The sequence below is a fragment of the Lates calcarifer genome, linkage group LG4 (genome assembly GCF_001640805.2).
Source record: "Lates calcarifer isolate ASB-BC8 linkage group LG4, TLL_Latcal_v3, whole genome shotgun sequence".
NCBI classification, from domain to species: domain Eukaryota; kingdom Metazoa; phylum Chordata; class Actinopteri; family Centropomidae; genus Lates; species Lates calcarifer.
In genome coordinates, this window is record NC_066836.1 from 2,036,089 (window position 1) to 2,049,706 (window position 13,618).

The following is a 13,618-nucleotide window of genomic DNA, read 5'->3' on the forward strand; positions in this document are numbered from 1 at the left end:
GAAGACTTGTATTAGGGTCACCATGAACATCCCATCCAGTTCCTTTTTTTTTTTTTACCATCACATCTTATCTATCCTTGTTGTGGCCTGAGTAAAGCCATGGGGAGGGTAATACTGAGTGAGAGACGGTGTTTGAACAGGTGTAAATCACAGCAGTGAGATTAAGTCCTTGATTTACTGCCCCTGCCTCGGTGTGAGAGAGGGAGGGTGGAGGAGAAAGAGGAAGAGATAAAGACATCAATCATTACCTCTTGGAAAGGCTTCATTCCTCCGTATTTGCCCTCTTTCTGGTGTCCCCCGACAATATTTTTCTTTTTTATGTGATAAGGAGAAGTGAAATTATTGCTCAGCTTGAGCCCCGCGACATCAGACGCAGTTTGTAGGAGGCGTTTAGGTGCTCTCGGTGTTATCTGTATGAACCCAGTCACCTCAAACAACCCTGTCTGATTCTTACAGTATCTCCAGGGTGTAGTCAGAAACATAACTCCACATCAGTCTTTTAGCTTAAATTTTAATGTTGTATGTTATTTATTGTCATTTTACCTTTTGATTATTTTTGATTAACCCTTTGTTGATGGAAAAAACTACAGAAAAAGGCCTGTTACAGGTCTTCAGCTGGCTTTTCTGTGAGACCGTCTAAAAGCTGGAAAATCACTTTTAAAAAGGTGAAATCAGAGAATATTTAGTAGTTTTCTCACTGAAATGAATGAGCATCCAGAAAGCTATAAAATCTAATATGAAAGGAATTGTCCTGCTGTGGATGTCCAACAGATAATTCCTCATCCAAACAGTGTCCATTAGAGGCACACTGTTAAACATCCCTTGTCCTCAATGAGTGCTTCCTAATTAACCACATCCTAGCTGGTTACTGTTACAAATGTTATTTCAATTACTTCAATCATAAAATTTGATGAGGTTTTCTATCTTTTCTACTTTTATCTCTGTCTCGGCTGTAGAACATTTTCCTGGAGATTGCCCCCATCTTGTTTTTACGCTGTTGAGTGTTTTGTGATTTTGTTAACACTCTGTGTCTGTGTTCTGCTAGCGAACGAAAGAACAGGTCTAAGTTTGGCAAAATGAAGAATAAGGTGCAACAAACCCAGAATGTAGATGCAGGAAGTTTAACACCAAACAGTTATGGAGAAACCTTTTCATTCATTTGGGTCATGTTTTTGGTCTCCTCCACCTGCTGAGGGAAATCTTTGGCTCTTTAGCTGCTAAATGCTCCACTGTTTTCACCAGCTGGTTTCTAACCGTGTCTGTCTGCTAGACAGGTAGTGGAGTCTGTTTCTGAGAGTTTCTTTCTCTGAAAACAGTTTCCTGCTGTGGCAATAACTCTCTGAGATCATCACTATGAGAGACCCATTTATAAAAGTTTATAGCTGCTTTGTGTTACTCAGTCATCCTTTTAGGTTCCTGTTGTTTATCTTTCCTTTGCATACACAAGAGCTGTAGACTTGTTCCCATAATGTGTCTACAAACCAGCCAATCAGGGAATCTCACCGCTGCATCGTTTCATGCAGTCGTCAGCTGATGTGGTTCACCTGGTCGGCTCTGCCCTCCAGGCTGTAAAAGCTGGTCCATTAACTGATCTCATTCTTATTTTCCAGCTGGCTTTCATCCTTGTCTCTTTGTTGTGACACCACTGCAGCACACACTTCATACTTTCACTTTGCTTATTTTGTTCATTTTTTTTATTGCCTTGATTAAGCGATAAATTGTTTGGCCTCTATAAAAAACTCAGGAAATAGTGAAAAATGCTGGTTACAGTTTCCCATACCCTGAACTGACATCTGGAGATTAAATGAGAACTTCAGCTTCCTCTTCTAAGAGTCCTTTAATAGACTTTATTTTCCTGCCTGTTCTGTGGTTTACAGCCTGTTTCATGACTCCGACCAGTCAGTGGATGGTAGATCCAACACTGCTCTAACCCAAATTTCACAAATGGCTCCCTAAAATAATTCTGTCCTAGTATTAATGCCTCTCGCTCCGGAGACGATGAGGCTGAGTGCCCGTGAAACTGTGCCAGGTGCTTCAAGTGTTATAACATTGTGAGTCACTTTGCACAGATAAGCCTGAAGGGTTTTACCCAGACAAGAGGTAGCAAGAGGATAGTACACATTTAAGGATAATTTTCAGATACAGGTACAACTGGAACGCATCATCACTACAAAGCCAGCACACTACTCAAAACTCTCTTTAGTTTTCTTAATTTTTTGGACTTGCTTATGGTGTGGCTCACAGGGTGGTAAAATTGGTTGATTGGTCCACCACTTTCCTTCAGTTTGAAATATCCCATCAACTGTTTTGCACAGACATTATAGTTTACTCCCAACGACACTATTAAGTCAAACTTCTAATTTGTCCAGTACTTTGGTTTATGACCATTTATGACTGAAAAATGAATGACTTTCCCATTGGCCTCAGTGGTTATCACTCTAACATGCTAAACTAAGATGGTGTGCATGGTAAACTTTATGCCTGCTAAACATCAGGTTGTTAGAATTTAGGTCAAAGTGCTGTTGGGCCTCTGGGAGACTGTCCTTGTGAAAGAAAACAACTACGTAGGTTGTCTGCTTCTTACAACCCATAGTTTGGGTTTATTGTTAGGCTAGTAGTTTTTGTGCCCAACCAAACCAGTTCCATAACCTTAACTGTGTGCTTATTATTGGAACCATGGCAACAAAGGTCTGGCTTGCCAACCACCATTGGATGGCATTTCAGGAGACGGTCCTATGGGTCGTAACAAACAACCTATATGGTTGTTCAGGTTGGAGGAAGTACAGCCTCACACAGCTGCTAGCATGGCTACAGACTCTTGTTCTTATTTTTCTCCACATTAACATGTTTGTTTAAGTGATAATTATAGTTTCTTAAATGATTTTCCACAATGCCAGGATGTGATTCTGGTGAATAAATACCACATCCCTCCATTTTGTGGCCTACAGTCACATTTATCCCCAGATCAGCCTTGTAACACTCACCATGTGTAATTTATCTATGTACATATGTGTGTAGCTGTAACCTAACGTCCTTCTGAGGTTGTATAAACCCGCAGATTCCCAGAGACAATACCAAGGACATGTCCTCGGCGTCCTCCTGTAGCAGCTATGACCCTGATGTGCTGCAGCTGAATATTATTTTCAGTTCTCCTCGTTGTGACTTTGTCTGGAGTGCATGAGAAAAAACTGACTTTCACAAAATCCTCAAGTTTCAGTCAATTTCTTACATTTTATTACTGTTGCACCATTTATACAAGTACATATAATTTTGAATGCATCAATTTCCATATCATCTTTTTGTTAGTTTGAATGAATGTGTGGTGTGGAAATAGCAGTGGTGAGACATGGGATGGAAATATCAACTGTAGTTGCCATGGATGCAGACTGAGAAATAATTTTTTTTTTTTTTTTTCCACTTGACCAAAAAGACAGGACTACAGGTTCACCCAACCACGGACATGCAATTTACTGAGTCAAGAGAGGAAGGAAAACTGAACCACGTGACACACGACGCTCCTCAAGTGTTTGTTTCTGCTACGGTTTGACAAGTGCTGGGAGGAAAACGTTGTGTGTCAGGTGGATGAAACTGAAAAGCTGGCAGATGGATGGCTGAGATGGGTGAATATATAAACATATATCTGCATATATGCAAATGTGGGAAGAATGAAAGTACATTTATTAAAAGGACTGTAGTTTGGGCTGCTGGTACTTTTACTCCACTGTTTTTATTTTCTGAAACACTCGCGTATTTAGTGACTTTTCAGGTTAATTTGCAAATTGGGATTGTCCATTCATCATGAGATAAGATCCTAAAATATCACTGATGTTTCGTACCCTTCAGTCTTTCCTTCCTTCTTTTTTCTTCAGTCACTCTTTCCTTGTTTGTATACCTCCCTTCTTTCAACCTGCCATTCCTTTCCTTTTCTCTTTTCAGATCATATTAAAGAATGAATCCTTTCTTTCTTTCTCCCTTCATTTCCTTCCTGACCTTTGTTGCAATAGAGTATTTTTCCACTGTAATACTGCTGCTTTTACTTGTTTACAGCTGTACGTCTTCTTCCACCACTGCATGCATGTACACATATGTAATATATATTTCTAAAAAGTAAAGGAAAATGCATGATGCGTGAAAATGACAAAATCAGAGGCTCCCTTCCATGTGCAAGGCTTTTCCATCCCATAATGATAGCATGGCATATGGTTGCCACAGAAACATGGACCATAGTAGATTGAGTAGGCTGCTGAAGGCTCTGATCATTCACTGAAATCCTGACTCCTGTGTTCAGTGGGATCAGGCTGCTGATGACTGACGCCGTCTGGGCTGTTTTCACCTGCTCAGATACCAAACCGGTGAGGTTTGCCCCACAAGACAGACTTATTTACTAAAGTTCCTGCTGTAATCATATGAAAATTTGACTGTTTGTGTCAATTTTAAATAGATCTACTGGTTGTAGAGTGTTTTTTTTTAACATTACTCTGTCATTGCAGCACATTTAATTTGTCTTTTAATCATTTATGGCGGGATCACAGAAAAACTCCATCATCTCCAAACATATAGTGAAAAAGGTTGCAGATATTTTTCATCTATTTATATGCCATATAATGGTTGAACTCAGTTGTAGACAAGAAAATCTCCAAGAAATGTTCAGTGTTTAATCCAAATTCCAAATTGGCATTTTGGGGTAGAGTTAAAAAAAGGATTTGGGTTCCTCTTCCAGAAACTGAAAACAGTCACAGGAAAGAGCTCAAGAGCCAGTTTAGTCTATTTTTCTTTTCTGAACCAGCATTATCTGAACTCATGCAGCAAATGTCACCTTCTTGGTATTCTGAGCAAGTTCCAACAATCTCTATGTCTTGACTGTAAAGACCATTTCACCCAGGTCAGCAGTAGATATGTCTTTTAAAAACAAATCTCATGATCTGTAAGTATTTGTTTTCAGATTTGGATGTAGGATCAGAGATTTCCATCTTTCTAAGAACATTGCAGACATCTTTTCAGCGAGGCTTTGCAGATTTTATACGTGTATTACAAATGTTAAAAAACCACTTAGTTCACTTAGAATATACCTAAGGGTTTCAGTACAAAATCTAGAACCTTATCTGAAAAATTCCTATGACTGTTTAATATGTCTAAGAATGTGTTTTGCTCTGTAAAGCCAGCCTTTTTCAACCTCCAAAATGTCTTAGAAAGCCTGAACATTCTCAGTCCTCACAACAAATGTAACTTCCTTTTTTTAGAAGTTCTGTTTTTTCCCTTCAGAAAAAAGTGGTGTCTAATCCCAAGAGGAAAATGGGTAGCAACACAACCCAACAATACCAAAAAGCAGAGGGGGAAAGGACGGGTTAAAAAAGGACACAACCACAACTCCACGGCACCGGAAAACTAGAGGTACCAGGCCAAAGCCGAGAACACGACACTCTGAAGAGGAGGATGAGTGGAAGGGGGAGAGCTGAAGAATGAACGGATTCAATGGAAGTCCAGCTGGTAAAGTGATTTCTTAAACCCTCCCCCCTCCTTCCCTCAGAACCATTTCCCCAAATTTTGATTTTCTGACATCCACAGAGCAGAGGATGCAGGTGAATGTATGAACACAGGCCCTCACTGGGCCCACATGGGAGTCAGGTTAAACCTCTTGACCATATGAGGGAAAGGGATGATGGATGTGGAATGGTGAAGCGAATGGCCGACACAGACTCGTATCAAAGTTCAAATACTACAGCAGAAAAAAATAGAATAAAACATAACAATAATAATAGCAATAATCATCTGCAGCGGTGGGAAACTTCTCCAGGTGGTTGCTCCAGTCCTCCTCATTCAACAAATCATCATCATTACAATTATTATTATTATTGTTATTATCATAATATGGGTGGGCGAGTTAATTTCATTTTCTTTTTTTTTTAATCTTCATCGTCGTTGAGTTAGGTACTTTATTTTTTCATTTCCGAAAAGAAGCTGTCCATTAATCTTGAACTGCTACGGTTTGATCCTTGCTTGGTGCCTCTGTGGCGTTTGCCTCCTTGGCAGGAGGTTCGGCGGCTGGTGTTGAACTAGGTGCAGCAGCGGCCTCCTTTGCTGGTGCAGGAGCTGCCGCCGCCTCTGTGGGCTTGGGGTCAGGGGAGGCAGCGGGGGCCGCCTCGGCCTTGGCTGCTGGTGCCGCGGGTGCCTCAGTCTTTTTGGCGTCGGCCTCATCTTTGCTCTCGGCCGCCGGGGCGGGCGCTGCGGCCTTGGCCTCGGGCTCCTTGGCGGCAGGGGCAGATTCTTTGGCCGGGGCGGGGGCAGCTGGTTTCTCCTCGGCCTTGGCGGGCTCTGCGCTCTTTGGCGCCTCTGTTTTCGGCTCAGCATTGGCGGCAGGTTTCTCAGGCTCCTTTGCAGCGGGAGCTGCATTCTTTTCCTCGTCTTTCGGCGCTGCAGCGTCTGCTGCCGGCGCCTCCTTGGCCGCTGTGTCATTCGCTACCTCCTTACCATCGGTGGCAGCTTGGGCCTCATCTTTGTTGTCTTTCGGTGCTTCACTCTCCTCAGCAGAGGCTCCCTCTGCTTTGGCATCCTTGTCTTTGGCCTTGTCATCATTTACACTGTATCCCTTCTTCTTTTTGCTGAGCTTGCCTCCCATTTTGGATCTCTGGCTTCTGAAACAGATGGGAAAATAAATAAAGTTTAGTATTATAGAGACAATTATTTATGCATTCATTCATTAAAAGGAAAATGCAACTGGAAGCAAGCACACTACAAAAATAGACCAAACAAAGACTAAATGTGATGAAGAACCACAAGGAATCAAGTCTTGAGCACATTTGAAGCTCACGATAGGAATAAATGAAATATCTTAAGTGACAGAGTAAGTGATGTTTGAAGCACTGTTCTTCTTCAGAGGATGAGTTTTGATGAAGAGCAGTCTTTTTTTGTGGTTAAAAAATTATAAGGTTATTGCACCAGCAGCTTCTCGGTGTACAGTCTTTGAGACAGTTAGTGCAAAATCTGAAGGAACAGGCCAAGAAAAAGAGGAAGACAATGCCCATAGAAATGATACGTAGCCATGCATCTTATGTATTGCATTCCTGATGTATGTCCTCAACCTGAACCACATACTCCTCAGAGATTCTCCCAGCATGATATTTTTCTCTGTCAGATTGGGCAAAGCTTGTTTAAACATGAGGAGAGGAGTTTAAACAGAGAAAGAAACGGAATAAAAATATCCAGACACACTCAGCATGTCTTGTTTCTCACCTCTCAGATCAAGATCCTCTAATTAAGAATGCAAAAAAAATGCCTCTACAGCTGAAATACTGAGAACAAAAGGAAATTTAAATATGTGTTACTGAGACAACACTGTCAAATAGTCTTTTAAGTTCTTTGGAGGCCTGCTGAGGTTGGCTGGTTGAATTCACACCTTACAGACATAGCGCTAAAACATTTTTATAGCCTTTTCATGCTGCTTATGCAGTGAATGAGACATGAAAACTAAGATCCCATCTTCATCCTCGAAACATCATTCAGCACCCTGACTGATGAGATAAAGTTGTTTGTCAAAAATGGTCAAATGTTTTGTCAGTTTTTTCAAATAAAGTATGAACTTATGGACACTGGTATCCATTTCTGACCCTCCTTACACTGTAATATCTGGTGTTCAGCTCTGTGTAGAAAGATCAATGGCAACAGAATCAGTGTATCAAAAAATTGGGCAAATATGACCAAAACTATCTCCACGACTTGATACTACTGTAAGTGAGAAAGTATGATCACATAGTCTGGGTGAAAGTACAGTGTATAAAGAAACAAATTCCACATTACTTGGCTGAAATATACTTTTAAAAACAAAGACAAATGGTTGCAGATAGAGTGTCATGTAAAGCAGTGCATCATCAGCAAAGAATAGATTTCTTTGAATTGGATCTGTGTATTTATGGGCTCTACAGAAGCATTTTATGATATGTTATGAAGGAAAGTCATTGAGTAGGTAGATATGACTGTGTAGTCAGGCTAAATACAAACACACACATACACACACCTGCAGATTCCTGGCTCTCTCCCTCAGCTGAAGCTTTTTTTCATGGATATCACCATCTGTCTACTCTACAGGGGAGAGGACTTCAGCACCACAACAAATCAGGCTTATTAGGAGCAAAGACTCAGGAACGGTACAATTTGTTGTTTGAAATTTGAAGTCTGGATGTTGATGCTTAAAACTGCCAAAAACTATTTAGGGGTTTATTCTGTTTGCGAGGAAAAGCCGGGAGAAAAAAAATGTGCTGTGTATGTGTTATGTAGAAAAATCCCTAAAATCTAAGATCGGTTTTCCAACCTTTACAACAGTTTGACACGGAAACACTTAAACTATTTATTAACTGTCCAAGAGTCAGAATAGAGTCAAAATAAGTTTTTAGAAAGTGCTATGACACAGTGTCAAAAACAAAATGTGTTTTTCTTGGCTTGTAGCTGAATTTCATAGCAAATTTTTAAAAATCAGGTGAACAATGGGGGTGCTGACTGGAACTTGGATCTAAATTTATCAGTCTTGTAACAGTCGTTTTCTCAGTTCAACCTAAAAAAAAATGTTGGTCAGCTACAAGTACACCTTGTTTACAAACCTTTGAGATATCCTGCAGACTAAAAGGCAGAAACTGAAACTGAGAAACCAGTAGTAGGCGTAGGTCATTCTGTTTTCAGTCAGTAAAATGAGCTGTAATGGTATGAGCAATAAAAGAGAACTCAAAAGCACAAAATTTTTTTGGTCAAATGGTCAATATTAATGCTGCTAGTCACTTAAAAAGTGAATGAAGTTTGTGTAAAACGTAAAATCAACATGTGAAAGTCGTGTTCAGACTTGGTGATTTTGATGGACTAACTTCACAACACCTTGAGATTCTGCTTCATTAATGTGGCTGACATCAAAACTATCTATTTTCTCTGCCATCTGTAAATGTGAAATCTGTCAAAACTGGTCTAAAAGCAGACCTGACCTTTTCCTCCCAAACAAACCAGAGCACTGAGAGACTCTCCTGGCTACTCACAGATTCGCCCTGTGAATGGGACAGAGCCGGCAGTGAATCCACTCAAAATGCTAATCACCTCGTCGCCACTGACTGAATTACTCCAATATTCATGCAAAACTCCCCTGAACGTCCAACAGTCGGTATCTGCCAGGGCCGCCGTTCCTGCCGCAGCTTTATACGAGCCACAATGGAGGTCTCTCTGCTACATCACATCATTTGACTCCCGGCTTGTGCTGCCAGTACAATGACTCACAATCATCTGGGGCAGACAATGGCTGCTTTTCAACCAAAGGCACGCTTTCTCGCTGCTGGGCGTGTGGTTTTAGTGTTTGAAGAGCTGGGGCAGGGCCGAGACAACCTGGAGAAAATGCTCTGGGTCGCACAAAAGACTTAATTTAACCTGCAAACTGCAGTCAGGGTGGCACAAAGGAAGTCTGCTCTGCCAGCTGTGACTTCCAGCATCACTTCATGTAGACGATGTAATCAGTGCTGTTTAAGTGGATATTTAACTGGTGCTCCTGCCCAAATGGCTTCAAATGAGGTGAAAAAGGTCTTTAAAATGCTTTACAACCTGGATCACACAGGTTGAAAGTGGCAAAACAGAAACCTCAGAAAATACAACCACAAAGCATCACAGACTGTCCATCTTTCTGTCACACCCAAAGACATTCTCCCCTCATTCTCATCACTCCAATTTCAATTAATGAAGTTAAATGGATTTCTTGACCTTTCAATAAGGATTTAGAATCAAGTGTCTCAATCCATTTAGACACAGTTTCATTGTTACGGCTGTAAAAAGCTTATCTTCTAACGGTGAAAATCCCTGATCTCAATCAGTGTGAAATCACTTCTTGTTCCCTGACCAAAGCTGATCTGTACTTCCAAATTTCATGAACTTCTCTTGAGGAGATTTTGACAGTTGAATACAAAGCAAATGAACAGGTGAAATTCTAACCCTCTTTAACCTTTGGTCTAATAGATTTCACAGATGGATGTATCAGTCACATTATTTCCAACCCTGCAAAGAAACCTCTGCACACATTTCCAAGGTTAAAGTAGATGCTTTAAACACTTCTAGGACAGTTACTGTCCAAAAAGATCCATGGACAGACGACATGTCATGTTTGACATGTCATGTCAAAGTGAGGCTTTATAGTCTAGTTAGAGTAGTAAAATGATTAAATCAAGATTTTGTGAATGCACATTTAAGACAATTTAAGAGACCACGCTCACCAGAGAAATGAAAAGATCGTTCATTCGAGTTGGAGTAACTTAACGCTCCTGGAGATCTTGTCTTTGCTGACCTGCAGCAGTTTAACTTCTCACTTTGCTGATGTAGAGGTGTACTCAAGGGTGTTACAGGTACAGCAGGACACACTTGTAATCATAGTGTCTGACTGAGGAGCTGTGGCAGAACTGAAGACTCTGCAGAGACTCTTTGAAGGATCTGCACTCACACTGTTTTTAAATGCACTCCTTAAAGACCTCAGTGAAAACTCAAAGCATCTTTTTAAGGTCCATTTATTTTTCCTGAGAGTACACATGCACACATTTAACACCACCTGCACTTTTCCCTCCTGTTTTTTCCACTGTGATCAGCAGTTGTCTCCCTTTACCACCGGCTCTCTAATCCCTCAGCCCTGCAGGCTGCTGAGTTAACAAAACACATGATTGATCACTCAACAGTGGCACTCAGTAAAGAGTATTTATACGACGTTATTAATCGACGATCAAATTCGTGTCTGCCGAGTCGAAAGGTGGCAAAGCGGTTTAAGATGAGCAAAAATTCCCTGAAGGAACAGATGGCTGAGTTCTCCTCTGATTTTTTTTTTCTCAAATCCTCACTCTTCCTGGCAAGTCATCTGTCACACCCACACGCCGACACCACTGCTCTGCTCTCTTTTCCCCCGTCTACCCAACGTACCGCTCGCCTCCCACTTTCTTCTCTCTGCAATAATCTCTCCATCACCACCGCAGCCTCGCCTCCTCTCCATGTCTCTGCTCTTGTCTGCTTCACCTGCAGTGTTTTCTGTCCTGAGTGTGTAATTTCAGTCCTCTGAATTGCTTCCCTTCCCTCCTCTGCAAATACTTATATTTTCTTTGGCACGTCTAAATTAGACTTTCTCCCCTGGGATTGTTTTTCTCTTTCTTTTTCAGCTGGATCTTCTTCTTCTTCTTCTTTTTCGTGATGTTAAAGCACCTCTGTTCACAGATTTATGATGTGATTAAAGCTGCAACAACCAGCGTTTTTATGATGCTGGTCGGTCAAATGACTGTTGGTTTGTCACACAGAATTAACACTTGACTCAACAGTTCTCCTCAGCTCTAAGAAGTGTTTTAGCATCTATCAGCTCATTGTTTTGGTTTTCCAGGCCACAACTTTAATGTATGTTTAATATTTTCAGCTCAGATGTGAATTGATTGGTTTCCCCTATAAAATCCTCTCTGCACAGATACTTCTATTCTCCTTGTAAACATTTGATCTCTGCTTCCTCGTGGCACATTTTTGTGGGTCACACTGTAATCCCTCTCTCCGGTCCCTCTGGTCAGGCAGATGGAGGTCTCCAGGAGGTCCCGGGGTCTCAGTGAAAATCCCCGGCCATCGGAGCGGTGGCGAGCCCAGCCTGGCCAGTGCTGTGTCCCTGCCATCCAAGATGACACGTTAAAGGTTAAAGCTGTCACTGTCCGACTCCCCGCCCTGCTCGGACGCGGTCATTCCGTTTCCATGTCTGTCGGAAAATTGACTTGACAGCAGAGAGCAGGAGAAGCTGCTGGAGCGCTGACGACAGTTTGGTCGGATGAGGATGAGGAAGCTTTTTCTGTGCTGTCTTCACAAGAAGAGCTGTTTGTATTTTCGCATTTGCATGAGAACGATAATAACACTGCACTTTCTTTTTCTGCTCTCTATCACCAGATTCTTAGGCTTACTGCTTGTGCATTCAGACAAATCTGCTAATGTGAAAGTGGCCTTCGTTATGAGACATTAAATGTGATACAGTTCTATAAACGAACTGGTCTAAAATGTGCAGTTGCATCATTTGACTCAAGACAAGGTTGTTTTACTTATAAATCTGCACATGGTTTTCACAGGACAGTGACAGAGATAGTTTCCCATTTTGAATCTAGCCCGGAGCTAAAAAGAACACAGTTTCACCTCCTGTGTCACACTGACCTCCATTTTAAAACGGCTCTGCCTTATCAGACTGTTAGTGAACTGATCTACAGCCACAACACAACAGCCTGCTGCAGCTCTCTGTTTTCAGCCTGGTTGGAGTAGATTTAGACTGTATCAGTGCTCAGTCACTCAGTTCTTCACCTGACCTCCACGACACAGCAGCTGTCGGATTAGTAACACAACTACAGAGCTGCACGCCTACACAGAGAGCACATAAAAGTGCTAATTCACGAGCGTGTTCTATCACGTAAATATTTTAGTTCTGTATGTTTTAACGTGTACAATACCAGAACAAACCTGTCAGTATATGAGCTTTAAACAGAGAACGCTGGGAGGGTTTATCTGCTCTGTAATCACACATCCTTGAAATCTGTGAACCTATGACAACCTATTTCCCCATGTCTAATGTAATATATACTCTAATGTTACTGTAATTAAAAACAGTGCTCTGATATTATTATCCTGCCCATCCTTGTCACACCAAAACAAATTCTTTCGAGCTTATTAATTATGTGAAATCAGAGGGTTACAATATGAAATCATGGCTCCTCATTGGTTGTCGAATTAATTAGGTAATATATAAAACTATACATCTGATCTACTGTCGTATGTTGTCTTTGCTCACTGAGATTATCATACTCCTCTGTTCTTATTGTTGAGATTTAAATTTACTTCAGAACACTTTTAAAATGCCAGTCAACATTTTGAGAACGTGAACCGATTCAAACATATCCCAGACTGTTGGTAACCGCTGTCAGCAACACCAGTTGAAATTTCCGACTTGGAACTCGGAAATTCTGACTTCCGATTACAACTGGAACGCACCATTAGATTAGCATAGCATAAATACTGGCAGCAGGGGGAAACAGCTAGCTTACCTCTGTCCCACCAACACCTCGAAGGCTAACTAATTAACACGCTACATCTAACAAACATACAACAGCTATTTCTTGACGAACAACAGTGTATCCGTCCACCCAACGTTTCTTTGCAGCATCTCTGATTTACTATGACAACAGAACTTCAGGAAGCAGCAGCACAAAGTCACAGCACTGGCTGTCTTCAGCCAAGAGATTCCCATACAACCACAAACTGTCATTTTGTAAAATATGTCGTGAAACTGCGACATAAATAATTCCAATGCTAATCTGTAACTAAGAGCATCTAAGAGCAGTGATGTGAAGGAATACAGCGTTGAGTCATTCAGGTGGAGAATCAGGCCTGTGTGCTCCCAACATGAATGTAACGCTTTAATTCATAACGCAGGCCTGAGCACTTCCTCCCGCTGCTTTGCAGCTGGCTGATTTAAGACGAGTCGGTTTCACCAAACTGCAGCAGGCAAGCGCAGGGAGCTGAGCGAACAGGCAAGAAAACTGGAGCAGAAAATTTGGCCCAATCACACACACAGACACACAAAAATAAAAAAAAAAAGGACACACCAGCTCTC

General features: G+C 41.4%; 1 protein-coding gene across 1 annotated transcript in view; it reads right to left on the reverse strand.

Annotated features, from left to right (window-relative positions):
• Positions 1–3,206: 3,206 nt before the first annotated feature.
• The window catches only part of basp1 (brain abundant, membrane attached signal protein 1), a 43,889-nt gene continuing 33,477 nt past the window's right edge, over positions 3,207–13,618 (reverse strand). The window contains exon 2 of the mRNA XM_018674925.2: positions 3,207–6,632. Within this exon, the coding sequence (XP_018530441.1) occupies positions 5,966–6,616 (651 nt within the window). The 5' untranslated portion in view covers positions 6,617–6,632 and the 3' untranslated portion in view covers positions 3,207–5,965. The remainder of the gene's footprint in view (positions 6,633–13,618) is intronic.